Genomic DNA, 17,430 nt, shown 5'->3' with positions numbered 1-17,430 from the left:
GAACAATGTACAAAACCTCATTTTTATCGATGTTTTTTGGTAGATGTAACATTATTTTGGAGCTATTGTTTTGCCCACTTCCAGTATTTTATCCATACATATATCTGCTTTTATTCCTTCATCTATGAGGGGCATATTAGATAGCATTTTTAAAACGTCTATATTAGAATTGTTCATTTTTGTGTTCGTGTTCACAGTTGAACTATGAATGAACATAATATTATCCAGATCACCTCCAAACCCACCCAGAGATTGTATTAACGAGCCTAATTATTATAATAAATCAATAAACAGAAAATGTGTATACCTGTATATGTAATAATAAATAGTTACATACCTAGAATATAAACTATTAAATTTAAATTTAAATTCCTAGTAGTTTATAAGTACAGAAATTAAACACATTGTTTTGACTAGACTATTTTGTTTAAGATTTAGCAGTATTTTGTGACACTTTAAGATCGATTCGACCGTTTATAATTTCTTATTATTTTCATTATAATTTATTAGTTAATGAAATCTATATAAACTATACAATACTATATTATTGCTATAATTTCTATAAACATTAGCTGTTATTTATACAACTCATAGAAAATATAGTTGTTAATATTGTAAAGGAGATCCCGATTGTTTTAGTCCATTATTTTTTGATTAACTCTGAAAATCCCCCTCCTAATCCCTCCACTGTGGACCTATGATTTTTGTTATAATATAGAAGGTATCTTGGTCGCAAGTGGATTGAATCAGTAGCAACGCCACTGATCCTTACCCTTTTGCTTAAGCAGCATCACCATCTTCACGGTGTACCTTCGTTCGATGCTGCCACCCTTACCCCAGCCATCCTATCTAATTACGTAAGGGTGGTCAAATGATCCATGTTGTTAAAGATTTGGGATCTTATACTGTAAGGAGCTTAATACTGTAAGGAGCTTAATATATAATTTTAACACCACAGATCACTTGAGATTTACTGCTAGGTTTTACATAAAATATACTACTTTTTTTTTAGAATTTTCCAATCCATAAACTGAAACAATTTACACTGCATTTGTAAAATATTATCGTCGTAACGCTCTTTTCACTTTTTGAATTTTTTTTTTTTCATTTTCTTATCTATAACATGAAAATAATTTACGTATATTATAATATTATTTATAAAAAAAAAAAAAAATACTTACAATTTTAAATAAAACAACACTCGAAACAAATAATTTCTTACTGATCCATCGTTATTTTGTCATATCATCTTTTTTCATGTGATTTTTTATGAATGTGTAGTAAATAAGGTGTTGAAAATCCTTGATTGCATAATTTACACGTATACGGTTTTGTGTGAGTGTGCACTAAGTTATCGTGGTATTTCAGATATTGTTTGCTAGTAAACGTCGAATTACATTTTGTACAATGTACAGTGTTATCTTCTACGCTATGATTTGTATTGATGTGTCTGGTTTTGGCATGAATAGTGCTAAATTTAGAACCACATATATCACAGACATGCTTCACTTTATCATGAACAGTTCGTATGTGTCTCTTAAGGATATCTCGCCTGTTGAATACCTTGTCGCATTTTTCACATGTGTAAATGGGTATCATATGGGAAGCAATGTGTCTCGATAACCAACATTTGAATAAAAACATTTTTCCGCACATATTGCAAGTAAAAACATCGTCTCTGGGCGTCTCATCTTCGGGGCAGTGTTCTTCACTGGAGTTTGAATTTGTCATTAGGCAACCGGCACCTTGTTCATTCACTTGAAAATGTCCAATACCTTTATATTCACATGAATGACACATACAGTCTTTGTTATCTTCTCCGAAATAATGTGGGCCGTAAGATACTGTTATTTCTTCTCCGCGTTTGATTTTTTTATTGGCTTTTACTATTGCACTGGTACTTCCTAATGAAAAAATATCTGTATTTGCTTCGCAGTCGTGATTTAAGAATGCGGCAGGGCCGAGCCACAGTTTTGTTTCGCCTGTTTGTAAGGATTTCACGACTGAATAATCTCTTATTCCATCAGAAAAAAAATCATCAGTAACAGGTGCCATTGAACCGTATAATTCTGTTATAAGGTTGTTCATGTAAATGGTTTTCTTAGCTTACTACTTTGACGCCGAAATCTTCGTCTCTTGGGTATCTATAAGATTTCTGATATTCAAACGGCGAAAGAGATCCAAGAGATTCTATATACCTATTTCTGTCTTTGGAATTGTAATAGATTCTTGTCCGTCCTGGAGGAAATGCATACTGGCATTACGCCTGATTTATGTGTAGCAAAGCCGAGAATTGGATCCAAATTTTCTCGTACGCAAATGTCATCTACAGTGCATAGAATTTTGGCTTTTTGATTAACTAGTGTCATTTTAATAAAATGAAAATATACTATATTGTAAATTATTAAAAAAATAAAATTAATTAATTATTTAAAAAAAATCCTGTGTTAGGAATTATAATAATGATAAAGTATTTTTGTCGACAGTGACTTGTTACTATGGTTCAAAATTAATGGTTACTAAAACCAAATTTAAAAATATAAATATAGTGGTTTTATACTTTCTGTGGTATTATATTTACAGAGGGATAAAAACTATGATGGTATTATACTTACGGTGGTATTTAATTAGAAGAGGGATAAAGTATATAGTGGGATATGATATGTGATGGTATTATACTTACTGTGGAATTATATGTACGGTGGTATAAAATATATTGTGGGATACAATATGTAGTGGGATATAATACCACAGTAAGTATAAAACCACTACATATTACATCCCACTATATATTTTATCCCTCGAACGATTCGACCGTTTAATAGGCGTGTAACACCAAAAAACTAATTCTTGCCACCGCATTTAAAAATATAAATATGTAGCCAATACTCCCCCCTTTGAAAAAATTCGTAGAAATTTTTTATTTCCTAATACGTACTTAAAATATTTAAATTCACAATTGTTATTACCTTAACCAGTGTTAGTGGGCATTAACAAAAATTTCTACGAATTTGACAACATATTTATATTTTTAAATGCGGTGGCAAGAATTAGTTTTTTGGTGTTACACGCATATTAAACGGTCGAATCGTTCTCAAAGTGTCACAAAATACTGTTAATGCCCACTAACACTAAACTAAATTATATTCAAACGTAGATGAAGATTCTGGCATATTGAGTGTACTATCTAACAGTGATCGAATTTTTGGCGTTAAAATTGGTGTGTTGACAATTGATCCTATTGTTGAATTAGTTTGTGTTGGTATTTGAATATAATAGATTTTGGCGACGATGTATTAGTATAGTATAGTAGTATTTATAGTATGACGATGTGGAATGAGTACCCGAGTGTAACCAATTTATTCAAAATGTTCTAGAATGTAGCGCAAGCATAAACCTTCATAATCAGAAATCCAGGAAAAATGTATATATTTGTTACCTCCTTTCGAATAAGTTGTTGGGGCAACACTGAAATCTATACCACAAATTTTACAATTTTCTTTCATGAAATTGTTTTTGTAGAATAGTCTTGTTGTTGCATAAATCCCAGCATTGTGTATAGTGCATAGTGCATTACCTTTGCCATGATCGATGAACGCAGAGACGTGACAAGAAATAGTATGTATGGCTCGTGCGGGAAGGCAATTTCAGTCTTGGGTGAAATGCGGCCCTTATCTGCGGCTCGGGCACACACGTCGCCCGCGACTGAAATAGTTCAAATCCCGGCCTTGTTACAGAATATTTTAGTATTGTATAAACCTACTTCAATTACGTTATATATTATTTTGACGCATAGACTCTATGTCGTCAGTGTCATAGAAACCACGGTTCATTGCCCCAGTGCCCCACGCCTCAACGGGGCCAATACTTAAAATAATATTAATAAATTATAGTACCTATAATAATATATTTTAAAAATATCATAATATGGTGAGTACTTCACACGATATAGCTGCTATATTATCTAGTATCAACTTGACGTAGTTGTTTTATGTATCTATATTATGTTGTTTATACGGTGGAACATTACTATATATTTAAGGCACACTCGTTTGAAATAATGAAATGTCAAAATGTCGAATATTATATTAGTAAAATAATGATAATGCTGTTTGTTGTTATATGACGGGTCTATAACCCGGTTAACATTTTATAGACTATGTGAGACAACTTGCTAAATTTCAATACTTGGTACAATTACACTATAGATTTACTGGATTTAATGAAATGGTGAATACGTTTGAATTTCATAAACTGTAAAATTAAAAATGTCTAAAAAATCAAACATAACCAAGTCCTCATATGACTTTGTACCTATTAAAATAGAAATCGGATATAAATTCTGACGAGCCAAGTTTTATCAATTAAACCATTAGTTGGCCTTGGTAAATCGGATACGAGAGAATGGCATAATTTAATATAAATGTAAACACATGGCATAATTCAAAATGATCGGTACGTGCAGTGGCTTGTAAATTTACTGATGAGTGATGTTTAAAATTTCTTCCAAAATTCCAGTAACTGTGACCTCAGCAGAGAGGTCATTTTCAAAACTGACTCAATAATAATTATTTAGGAAATTCCACTTCTCAAAACAGACGTTGTTGTTATCAATAGTATGGAAAAAAAACTGAACTGAATAACTAGATTTAGAAGAAATAACTAACTATTTTGCAAATGCTATATCCAGGAAAAACATTTTTTTTATTAAAATAATTATGTCTGTATATTATTATTAAAGACAATCAATTTTACTATAAATATTTATGATTTTACATTTATATGCTATATTATATAAATTCTATTCTATACAATAAAAAAATATCTAGGTTAATACCGATGTCTGATGTGTACCAGTTATCCATTGTTTATTTAGAAAATGTTCAGATTCAAAAATAATGGGTCCACAGATTAAATTTGCACCGGAGCCCATCTAATTCTATCTACGGCACTGTATGTCGTACATAAAATTGACATTATACCTACTGTGTTGCGGCTAGTACATAAAAAATAAACAAAATATTATGTGTAATATATTATTAATACCACCAATGCTGCTGGCTACTAATATTATTATTATTATTATAACAAGAAGCTGGTCTATCGTTGACGACGATTGTGCCTATACACTGTGTAAATGTTTAATCGAATATAATTAGTTTATTTATATTGTAATATTTCGACAGTGAATTGTTTTAATAATTGTATCCAATAAGTCTTTAATTTTTTTTTAAGTTTGGAATTTATATGGTGTTTAAAGTAAAGTAAAGTAATGTTTTTAACTATTAATTTCATTATTTTTTCTCGACTTAAAATAGCTGCCAACACAGTACTTAGTGCGCTAAGTTTCACGCTTGAAGTGATATTCTGTCAACCAATTAAGATGTGGCTGCAGGTCGTAGTTATGCAAAAGTTATAGTTTTAGTCAGATTCTGTTTTACTCGCGATAATATTACTTAACCTAATGAAAATTAGTTATACAATTATTATAGGTGCACTTAGGATAAATTCGATAAAAGCCCGATTTATTCAAAAACAGCTTTTAGTTAAATAATTTACCAGTGGAAAGCCCCATGGGCCATGGGCTCGTTATATTATGTAATGTATACATTATATATTATGTATACAAGACTAAATTCCTTTCAAAATCAAAATCCTAAAACCACATAAAACATTTACCTATTATCTTTATCTATATACTTTAGGCATTTTTATCCATTATGTTTATCTACATAATATTTTAGTTATCTACTAGCTCATATACTAAGGATACCGATAATCCCAACTGATCTGCCAATCCAATTTCAACGACTTCAATTTCCGGTAACAACATCTTTCGCGTTAACTATAAACAAATTTGAATTAGTAGGGATCGAAATACGAAAAGAATGTTTAACTCACGGTTAACTATATATATGTTTGCCTATCGCGGGTCGGAGCTCCTGAAAATCAATTTATTTTGCTGCCACAAAATAAAACAACATCAAATATCGTTTAGAGAGAATCTCTGGCTCAATAAATTTAATAGCTTTTGTTTTGTAGTTATGATCCTAAAAAACTCATTAAAATAATAATATCCAAACTTTCTTTATAATGTTCTCTTATTAATTAGTAAACCGACGTAAAAAAAGGGTTTATATTTCTGTAATTGTGTATGTATTAAAATTTATAATTTGTGAAATTGATGTTGAATTTACACATATTCTATATCTACACATATTTAAATCTACACAGTGGTGAAATTTAATGTTGTAAATATTAATATATAAATAAGAAATAAAATAAGAAATTTGTTGGTAAAATTGTATAATTGTTTCAAATATATGGCGATAGCAAATCATTGCCGTGTCAGCTAGAATGTTAGTAGGCAGTGGCGTGACGAAGGATTTTATTTGAGGCACGTGCCTCAGCTTTTAAGGGTGGTGGGTATCCTGGAGACTAGGAGCATTTAAAATATAGTAAATACTAAATAATTTATTAAGTACATACTAAGACAGTAAGACTGAGAGCCAATCATTCTCAGATACCATTTATGTAAATAAGTAATTATTTATATATAAGTATTTATAATTACTAATATAAATTATTGTGCCTCATAAGTTAATGAAGTTCGCCACGCCACTGGTATACGGCAACGTTCTTTCTTGCGGAATGCTAAAGAAAATTAATTTATAGATAAATATTATACTATAACAAGTTTTAAATAATATTCACGTTTTCAACTTACAGTTATGCAGATGGATGTCGATAGGTTTAGGAACAACATCAGTTACGGAATTGTTCTAATGAATTCAAACTTGCATAATAAATTATTATAATATTGCTATGTAGGTACGGTTAGTTCTTGTTCAATATTAAATTAATTAAGTAGATACTATATTAATATAATAATATAGTCTATAAATTATTTTTTTACTGTGCTTTCATATTCAATACACAATAACTTATAACTTACATTATTGGATTGGACATAGCAATGTCGAGTTGAGATACCTGTCTATAAACACATTTTCAATTTTCCCTAACCCGTAACTCCGTTGTACGTTTTCAAACACTATAGACATTTAAAATATAAATTGTTGATCCACATAAATAATAACAGTTAATATTTAATCTGAACAATGTACAAAACCTCATTTTTATCGATGTTTTTTGGTAGATGTAACATTATTTTGGAGCTATTGTTTTGCCCACTTCCAGTATTTTATCCATACATATATCTGCTTTTATTCCTTCATCTATGAGGGGCATATTAGATAGCATTTTTAAAACGTCTATATTAGAATTGTTCATTTTTGTGTTCGTGTTCACAGTTGAACTATGAATGAACATAATATTATCCAGATCACCTCCAAACCCACCCAGAGATTGTATTAACGAGCCTAATTATTATAATAAATCAATAAACAGAAAATGTGTATACCTGTATATGTAATAATAAATAGTTACATACCTAGAATATAAACTATTAAATTTAAATTTAAATTCCTAGTAGTTTATAAGTACAGAAATTAAACACATTGTTTTGACTAGACTATTTTGTTTAAGATTTAGCAGTATTTTGTGACACTTTAAGATCGATTCGACCGTTTATAATTTCTTATTATTTTCATTATAATTTATTAGTTAATGAAATCTATATAAACTATACAATACTATATTATTGCTATAATTTCTATAAACATTAGCTGTTATTTATACAACTCATAGAAAATATAGTTGTTAATATTGTAAAGGAGATCCCGATTGTTTTAGTCCATTATTTTTTGATTAACTCTGAAAATCCCCCTCCTAATCCCTCCACTGTGGACCTATGATTTTTGTTATAATATAGAAGGTATCTTGGTCGCAAGTGGATTGAATCAGTAGCAACGCCACTGATCCTTACCCTTTTGCTTAAGCAGCATCACCATCTTCACGGTGTACCTTCGTTCGATGCTGCCACCCTTACCCCAGCCATCCTATCTAATTACGTAAGGGTGGTCAAATGATCCATGTTGTTAAAGATTTGGGATCTTATACTGTAAGGAGCTTAATACTGTAAGGAGCTTAATATATAATTTTAACACCACAGATCACTTGAGATTTACTGCTAGGTTTTACATAAAATATACTACTTTTTTTTTAGAATTTTCCAATCCATAAACTGAAACAATTTACACTGCATTTGTAAAATATTATCGTCGTAACGCTCTTTTCACTTTTTGAATTTTTTTTTTTTCATTTTCTTATCTATAACATGAAAATAATTTACGTATATTATAATATTATTTATAAAAAAAAAAAAAATACTTACAATTTTAAATAAAACAACACTCGAAACAAATAATTTCTTACTGATCCATCGTTATTTTGTCATATCATCTTTTTTCATGTGATTTTTTATGAATGTGTAGTAAATAAGGTGTTGAAAATCCTTGATTGCATAATTTACACGTATACGGTTTTGTGTGAGTGTGCACTAAGTTATCGTGGTATTTCAGATATTGTTTGCTAGTAAACGTCGAATTACATTTTGTACAATGTACAGTGTTATCTTCTACGCTATGATTTGTATTGATGTGTCTGGTTTTGGCATGAATAGTGCTAAATTTAGAACCACATATATCACAGACATGCTTCACTTTATCATGAACAGTTCGTATGTGTCTCTTAAGGATATCTCGCCTGTTGAATACCTTGTCGCATTTTTCACATGTGTAAATGGGTATCATATGGGAAGCAATGTGTCTCGATAACCAACATTTGAATAAAAACATTTTTCCGCACATATTGCAAGTAAAAACATCGTCTCTGGGCGTCTCATCTTCGGGGCAGTGTTCTTCACTGGAGTTTGAATTTGTCATTAGGCAACCGGCACCTTGTTCATTCACTTGAAAATGTCCAATACCTTTATATTCACATGAATGACACATACAGTCTTTGTTATCTTCTCCGAAATAATGTGGGCCGTAAGATACTGTTATTTCTTCTCCGCGTTTGATTTTTTTATTGGCTTTTACTATTGCACTGGTACTTCCTAATGAAAAAATATCTGTATTTGCTTCGCAGTCGTGATTTAAGAATGCGGCAGGGCCGAGCCACAGTTTTGTTTCGCCTGTTTGTAAGGATTTCACGACTGAATAATCTCTTATTCCATCAGAAAAAAAATCATCAGTAACAGGTGCCATTGAACCGTATAATTCTGTTATAAGGTTGTTCATGTAAATGGTTTTCTTAGCTTACTACTTTGACGCCGAAATCTTCGTCTCTTGGGTATCTATAAGATTTCTGATATTCAAACGGCGAAAGAGATCCAAGAGATTCTATATACCTATTTCTGTCTTTGGAATTGTAATAGATTCTTGTCCGTCCTGGAGGAAATGCATACTGGCATTACGCCTGATTTATGTGTAGCAAAGCCGAGAATTGGATCCAAATTTTCTCGTACGCAAATGTCATCTACAGTGCATAGAATTTTGGCTTTTTGATTAACTAGTGTCATTTTAATAAAATGAAAATATACTATATTGTAAATTATTAAAAAAATAAAATTAATTAATTATTTAAAAAAAATCCTGTGTTAGGAATTATAATAATGATAAAGTATTTTTGTCGACAGTGACTTGTTACTATGGTTCAAAATTAATGGTTACTAAAACCAAATTTAAAAATATAAATATAGTGGTTTTATACTTTCTGTGGTATTATATTTACAGAGGGATAAAAACTATGATGGTATTATACTTACGGTGGTATTTAATTAGAAGAGGGATAAAGTATATAGTGGGATATGATATGTGATGGTATTATACTTACTGTGGAATTATATGTACGGTGGTATAAAATATATTGTGGGATACAATATGTAGTGGGATATAATACCACAGTAAGTATAAAACCACTACATATTACATCCCACTATATATTTTATCCCTCGAACGATTCGACCGTTTAATAGGCGTGTAACACCAAAAAACTAATTCTTGCCACCGCATTTAAAAATATAAATATGTAGCCAATACTCCCCCCTTTGAAAAAATTCGTAGAAATTTTTTATTTCCTAATACGTACTTAAAATATTTAAATTCACAATTGTTATTACCTTAACCAGTGTTAGTGGGCATTAACAAAAATTTCTACGAATTTGACAACATATTTATATTTTTAAATGCGGTGGCAAGAATTAGTTTTTTGGTGTTACACGCATATTAAACGGTCGAATCGTTCTCAAAGTGTCACAAAATACTGTTAATGCCCACTAACACTAAACTAAATTATATTCAAACGTAGATGAAGATTCTGGCATATTGAGTGTACTATCTAACAGTGATCGAATTTTTGGCGTTAAAATTGGTGTGTTGACAATTGATCCTATTGTTGAATTAGTTTGTGTTGGTATTTGAATATAATAGATTTTGGCGACGATGTATTAGTATAGTATAGTAGTATTTATAGTATGACGATGTGGAATGAGTACCCGAGTGTAACCAATTTATTCAAAATGTTCTAGAATGTAGCGCAAGCATAAACCTTCATAATCAGAAATCCAGGAAAAATGTATATATTTGTTACCTCCTTTCGAATAAGTTGTTGGGGCAACACTGAAATCTATACCACAAATTTTACAATTTTCTTTCATGAAATTGTTTTTGTAGAATAGTCTTGTTGTTGCATAAATCCCAGCATTGTGTATAGTGCATAGTGCATTACCTTTGCCATGATCGATGAACGCAGAGACGTGACAAGAAATAGTATGTATGGCTCGTGCGGGAAGGCAATTTCAGTCTTGGGTGAAATGCGGCCCTTATCTGCGGCTCGGGCACACACGTCGCCCGCGACTGAAATAGTTCAAATCCCGGCCTTGTTACAGAATATTTTAGTATTGTATAAACCTACTTCAATTACGTTATATATTATTTTGACGCATAGACTCTATGTCGTCAGTGTCATAGAAACCACGGTTCATTGCCCCAGTGCCCCACGCCTCAACGGGGCCAATACTTAAAATAATATTAATAAATTATAGTACCTATAATAATATATTTTAAAAATATCATAATATGGTGAGTACTTCACACGATATAGCTGCTATATTATCTAGTATCAACTTGACGTAGTTGTTTTATGTATCTATATTATGTTGTTTATACGGTGGAACATTACTATATATTTAAGGCACACTCGTTTGAAATAATGAAATGTCAAAATGTCGAATATTATATTAGTAAAATAATGATAATGCTGTTTGTTGTTATATGACGGGTCTATAACCCGGTTAACATTTTATAGACTATGTGAGACAACTTGCTAAATTTCAATACTTGGTACAATTACACTATAGATTTACTGGATTTAATGAAATGGTGAATACGTTTGAATTTCATAAACTGTAAAATTAAAAATGTCTAAAAAATCAAACATAACCAAGTCCTCATATGACTTTGTACCTATTAAAATAGAAATCGGATATAAATTCTGACGAGTCAAGTTTTATCAATTAAACCATTAGTTGGCCTTGGTAAATCGGATACGAGAGAATGGCATAATTTAATATAAATGTAAACACATGGCATAATTCAAAATGATCGGTACGTGCAGTGGCTTGTAAATTTACTGATGAGTGATGTTTAAAATTTCTTCCAAAATTCCAGTAACTGTGACCTCAGCAGAGAGGTCATTTTCAAAACTGACTCAATAATAATTATTTAGGAAATTCCACTTCTCAAAACAGACGTTGTTGTTATCAATAGTATGGAAAAAAAACTGAACTGAATAACTAGATTTAGAAGAAATAACTAACTATTTTGCAAATGCTATATCCAGGAAAAACATTTTTTTTATTAAAATAATTATGTCTGTATATTATTATTAAAGACAATCAATTTTACTATAAATATTTATGATTTTACATTTATATGCTATATTATATAAATTCTATTCTATACAATAAAAAAATATCTAGGTTAATACCGATGTCTGATGTGTACCAGTTATCCATTGTTTATTTAGAAAATGTTCAGATTCAAAAATAATGGGTCCACAGATTAAATTTGCACCGGAGCCCATCTAATTCTATCTACGACACTGTATGTCGTACATAAAATTGACATTATACCTACTGTGTTGCGGCTAGTACATAAAAAATAAACAAAATATTATGTGTAATATATTATTAATACCACCAATGCTGCTGGCTACAAATATTATTATTATTATTATAACAAGAAGCTGGTCTATCGTTGACGACGATTGTGCCTATACACTGTGTAAATGTTTAATCGAATATAATTAGTTTATTTATATTGTAATATTTCGACAGTGAATTGTTTTAATAATTGTATCCAATAAGTCTTTAATTTTTTTTTAAGTTTGGAATTTATATGGTGTTTAAAGTAAAGTAAAGTAATGTTTTTAACTATTAATTTCATTATTTTTTCTCGACTTAAAATAGCTGCCAACACAGTACTTAGTGCGCTAAGTTTCACGCTTGAAGTGATATTCTGTCAACCAATTAAGATGTGGCTGCAGGTCGTAGTTATGCAAAAGTTATAGTTTTAGTCAGATTCTGTTTTACTCGCGATAATATTACTTAACCTAATGAAAATTAGTTATACAATTATTATAGGTGCACTTAGGATAAATTCGATAAGCCCGATTTATTCAAAAACAGCTTTTAGTTAAATAATTTACCAGTGGAAAGCCCCATGGGCCATGGGCTCGTTATATTATGTAATGTATACATTATATATTATGTATACAAGACTAAATTCCTTTCAAAATCAAAATCCTAAAACCACATAAAACATTTACCTATTATCTTTATCTATATACTTTAGGCATTTTTATCCATTATGTTTATCTACATAATATTTTAGTTATCTACTAGCTCATATACTAAGGATACCGATAATCCCAACTGATCTGCCAATCCAATTTCAACGACTTCAATTTCCGGTAACAACATCTTTCGCGTTAACTATAAACAAATTTGAATTAGTAGGGATCGAAATACGAAAAGAATGTTTAACTCACGGTTAACTATATATATGTTTGCCTATCGCGGGTCGGAGCTCCTGAAAATCAATTTATTTTGCTGCCACAAAATAAAACAACATCAAATATCGTTTAGAGGGAATCTCTGGCTCAATAAATTTAATAGCTTTTGTTTTGTAGTTATGATCCTAAAAAACTCATTAAAATAATAATATCCAAACTTTCTTTATAATGTTCTCTTATTAATTAGTAAACCGACGTAAAAAAAGGGCTTATATTTCTGTAATTGTGTATGTATTAAAATTTATAATTTGTGAAATTGATGTTGAATTTACACATATTCTATATCTACACATATTTAAATCTACACAGTGGTGAAATTTAATGTTGTAAATATTAATATATAAATAAGAAATAAAATAAGAAATTTGTTGGTAAAATTGTATAATTGTTTCAAATATATGGCGATAGCAAATCATTGCCGTGTCAGCTAGAATGTTAGTAGGCAGTGGCGTGACGAAGGATTTTATTTGAGGCACGTGCCTCAGCTTTTAAGGGTGGTGGGTATCCTGGAGACTAGGAGCATTTAAAATATAGTAAATACTAAATAATTTATTAAGTACATACTAAGACAGTAAGACTGAGAGCCAATCATTCTCAGATACCATTTATGTAAATAAGTAATTATTTATATATAAGTATTTATAATTACTAATATAAATTATTGTGCCTCATAAGTTAATGAAGTTCGCCACGCCACTGGTATACGGCAACGTTCTTTCTTGCGGAATGCTAAAGAAAATTAATTTATAGATAAATATTATACTATAACAAGTTTTAAATAATATTCACGTTTTCAACTTACAGTTATGCAGATGGATGTCGATAGGTTTAGGAACAACATCAGTTACGGAATTGTTCTAATGAATTCAAACTTGCATAATAAATTATTATAATATTGCTATGTAGGTACGGTTAGTTCTTGTTCAATATTAAATTAATTAAGTAGATACTATATTAATATAATAATATAGTCTATAAATTATTTTTTTACTGTGCTTTCATATTCAATACACAATAACTTATAACTTACATTATTGGATTGGACATAGCAATGTCGAGTTGAGATACCTGTCTATAAACACATTTTCAATTTTCCCTAACCCGTAACTCCGTTGTACGTTTTCAAACACTATAGACATTTAAAATATAAATTGTTGATCCACATAAATAATAACAGTTAATATTTAATCTGAACAATGTACAAAACCTCATTTTTATCGATGTTTTTTGGTAGATGTAACATTATTTTGGAGCTATTGTTTTGCCCACTTCCAGTATTTTATCCATACATATATCTGCTTTTATTCCTTCATCTATGAGGGGCATATTAGATAGCATTTTTAAAACGTCTATATTAGAATTGTTCATTTTTGTGTTCGTGTTCACAGTTGAACTATGAATGAACATAATATTATCCAGATCACCTCCAAACCCACCCAGAGATTGTATTAACGAGCCTAATTATTATAATAAATCAATAAACAGAAAATGTGTATACCTGTATATGTAATAATAAATAGTTACATACCTAGAATATAAACTATTAAATTTAAATTTAAATTCCTAGTAGTTTATAAGTACAGAAATTAAACACATTGTTTTGACTAGACTATTTTGTTTAAGATTTAGCAGTATTTTGTGACACTTTAAGATCGATTCGACCGTTTATAATTTCTTATTATTTTCATTATAATTTATTAGTTAATGAAATCTATATAAACTATACAATACTATATTATTGCTATAATTTCTATAAACATTAGCTGTTATTTATACAACTCATAGAAAATATAGTTGTTAATATTGTAAAGGAGATCCCGATTGTTTTAGTCCATTATTTTTTGATTAACTCTGAAAATCCCCCTCCTAATCCCTCCACTGTGGACCTATGATTTTTGTTATAATATAGAAGGTATCTTGGTCGCAAGTGGATTGAATCAGTAGCAACGCCACTGATCCTTACCCTTTTGCTTAAGCAGCATCACCATCTTCACGGTGTACCTTCGTTCGATGCTGCCACCCTTACCCCAGCCATCCTATCTAATTACGTAAGGGTGGTCAAATGATCCATGTTGTTAAAGATTTGGGATCTTATACTGTAAGGAGCTTAATACTGTAAGGAGCTTAATATATAATTTTAACACCACAGATCACTTGAGATTTACTGCTAGGTTTTACATAAAATATACTACTTTTTTTTTAGAATTTTCCAATCCATAAACTGAAACAATTTACACTGCATTTGTAAAATATTATCGTCGTAACGCTCTTTTCACTTTTTGAATTTTTTTTTTTTCATTTTCTTATCTATAACATGAAAATAATTTACGTATATTATAATATTATTTATAAAAAAAAAAAAAATACTTACAATTTTAAATAAAACAACACTCGAAACAAATAATTTCTTACTGATCCATCGTTATTTTGTCATATCATCTTTTTTCATGTGATTTTTTATGAATGTGTAGTAAATAAGGTGTTGAAAATCCTTGATTGCATAATTTACACGTATACGGTTTTGTGTGAGTGTGCACTAAGTTATCGTGGTATTTCAGATATTGTTTGCTAGTAAACGTCGAATTACATTTTGTACAATGTACAGTGTTATCTTCTACGCTATGATTTGTATTGATGTGTCTGGTTTTGGCATGAATAGTGCTAAATTTAGAACCACATATATCACAGACATGCTTCACTTTATCATGAACAGTTCGTATGTGTCTCTTAAGGATATCTCGCCTGTTGAATACCTTGTCGCATTTTTCACATGTGTAAATGGGTATCATATGGGAAGCAATGTGTCTCGATAACCAACATTTGAATAAAAACATTTTTCCGCACATATTGCAAGTAAAAACATCGTCTCTGGGCGTCTCATCTTCGGGGCAGTGTTCTTCACTGGAGTTTGAATTTGTCATTAGGCAACCGGCACCTTGTTCATTCACTTGAAAATGTCCAATACCTTTATATTCACATGAATGACACATACAGTCTTTGTTATCTTCTCCGAAATAATGTGGGCCGTAAGATACTGTTATTTCTTCTCCGCGTTTGATTTTTTTATTGGCTTTTACTATTGCACTGGTACTTCCTAATGAAAAAATATCTGTATTTGCTTCGCAGTCGTGATTTAAGAATGCGGCAGGGCCGAGCCACAGTTTTGTTTCGCCTGTTTGTAAGGATTTCACGACTGAATAATCTCTTATTCCATCAGAAAAAAAATCATCAGTAACAGGTGCCATTGAACCGTATAATTCTGTTATAAGGTTGTTCATGTAAATGGTTTTCTTAGCTTACTACTTTGACGCCGAAATCTTCGTCTCTTGGGTATCTATAAGATTTCTGATATTCAAACGGCGAAAGAGATCCAAGAGATTCTATATACCTATTTCTGTCTTTGGAATTGTAATAGATTCTTGTCCGTCCTGGAGGAAATGCATACTGGCATTACGCCTGATTTATGTGTAGCAAAGCCGAGAATTGGATCCAAATTTTCTCGTACGCAAATGTCATCTACAGTGCATAGAATTTTGGCTTTTTGATTAACTAGTGTCATTTTAATAAAATGAAAATATACTATATTGTAAATTATTAAAAAACCTATAGTCTATACCATCGAGCTGTTTATTTAATGTAACAAGACACGTTTTTTATTTTATTTTTAAAGTAAAACAAAATAATGCATACTATAACATTAGAAGTAGATGCATAATTTAATAAATGTCAGTCAATAGGCATGGCATGGCTTCTCGTAATCTAGGTCTTTTGTAACATATCTAAGAGATCTTATTTAAAACTACTAAAAACTTTTGGTGAATAATCTATGGTTGAGCCTATCTACATTATTAAGTATTAGATTAATATTCACTAATCGAAAATTTACGACCTCTATAGTTGGATTTTAATCGCACTTATAATGTAGATGATTTTAGCGGTCGGAGGTGGTTTGGTGTTAAGGCTTGGCTCTTTAGTGGTCTGGTTTCGATGGCGGGAACGTTTAAAAGTCGAGTTTCAGTGTCTAGAAATCTTGATGCCCATGAAAATCGGCAATTGAATGATATGATCCCCCTAGCGTATGTCCGGTGCTTTTTTGTATGTGTAAAAAAATTTAAAATCGAAAACCATGTTAGAGTTTCTAGCAAGTCAGTCATCACCTATCTAAGACGAAACGACCAAAATGAGCAATGCACCTGTGGCAGATAGAGGCTATGCTCCGTCGCTTGTCCGGTGCTTTTTCTTATGTAAAAAGTGTTAAGTCGAAAACCGTACTGGAGTGTCTACCAAGTCAGTAATTTCAAGTCAAAGTTGATTAACTTTCAAGTTAGCCACGTAACGTAAGTAGGCAATCCGACTTTGTCGTTTTATGGGCGGTTGATATAAGGATTTGTG

The 17,430-nt window shown here is 30.7% G+C and overlaps 3 protein-coding genes across 3 annotated transcripts; all 3 read right to left on the bottom strand.

The window, feature by feature from the left end:
* Positions 1-1,245: 1,245 nt before the first annotated feature.
* LOC132936841 (PR domain zinc finger protein 5-like) lies at positions 1,246-2,088 on the bottom strand. Its single transcript, XM_061003631.1, has one exon. It carries the CDS (start codon positions 2,086-2,088, stop codon positions 1,246-1,248), a length of 843 nt encoding a protein of 280 aa, XP_060859614.1.
* A 6,272-nt stretch (positions 2,089-8,360) lies between these two features.
* Positions 8,361-9,203, bottom strand: LOC132936835 (PR domain zinc finger protein 5-like). Its single transcript, XM_061003619.1, has one exon. The coding sequence runs from the start codon at positions 9,201-9,203 to the stop codon at positions 8,361-8,363; it is 843 nt and encodes a 280-aa protein (XP_060859602.1).
* Positions 9,204-15,473: 6,270 nt separating this feature from the next.
* On the bottom strand, positions 15,474-16,316 carry LOC132936826 (PR domain zinc finger protein 5-like). The gene has a single exon (XM_061003608.1). It carries the CDS (start codon positions 16,314-16,316, stop codon positions 15,474-15,476), a length of 843 nt encoding a protein of 280 aa, XP_060859591.1.
* Positions 16,317-17,430: the final 1,114 nt, after the last annotated feature.

This window comes from Metopolophium dirhodum, chromosome 1 (genome assembly GCF_019925205.1).
Source record: "Metopolophium dirhodum isolate CAU chromosome 1, ASM1992520v1, whole genome shotgun sequence".
In the NCBI taxonomy this organism is placed as follows: Eukaryota; Metazoa; Arthropoda; class Insecta; order Hemiptera; family Aphididae; genus Metopolophium; species Metopolophium dirhodum.
The sequence above is the reverse complement of the archived record's forward strand: the minus strand, read 5'-3'. Positions and strand labels throughout refer to the sequence as shown.

What these genes read in the sequence shown, in the direction of transcription:
- LOC132936835 (XM_061003619.1), bottom strand. Translation starts at nt 9,203, where the DNA reads ATGAACAACCTTATAACAGAATTATACGGTTCAATGGCACCTGTTACT.
- LOC132936841 (XM_061003631.1), bottom strand. Translation starts at nt 2,088, where the DNA reads ATGAACAACCTTATAACAGAATTATACGGTTCAATGGCACCTGTTACT.
- LOC132936826 (XM_061003608.1), bottom strand. Translation starts at nt 16,316, where the DNA reads ATGAACAACCTTATAACAGAATTATACGGTTCAATGGCACCTGTTACT.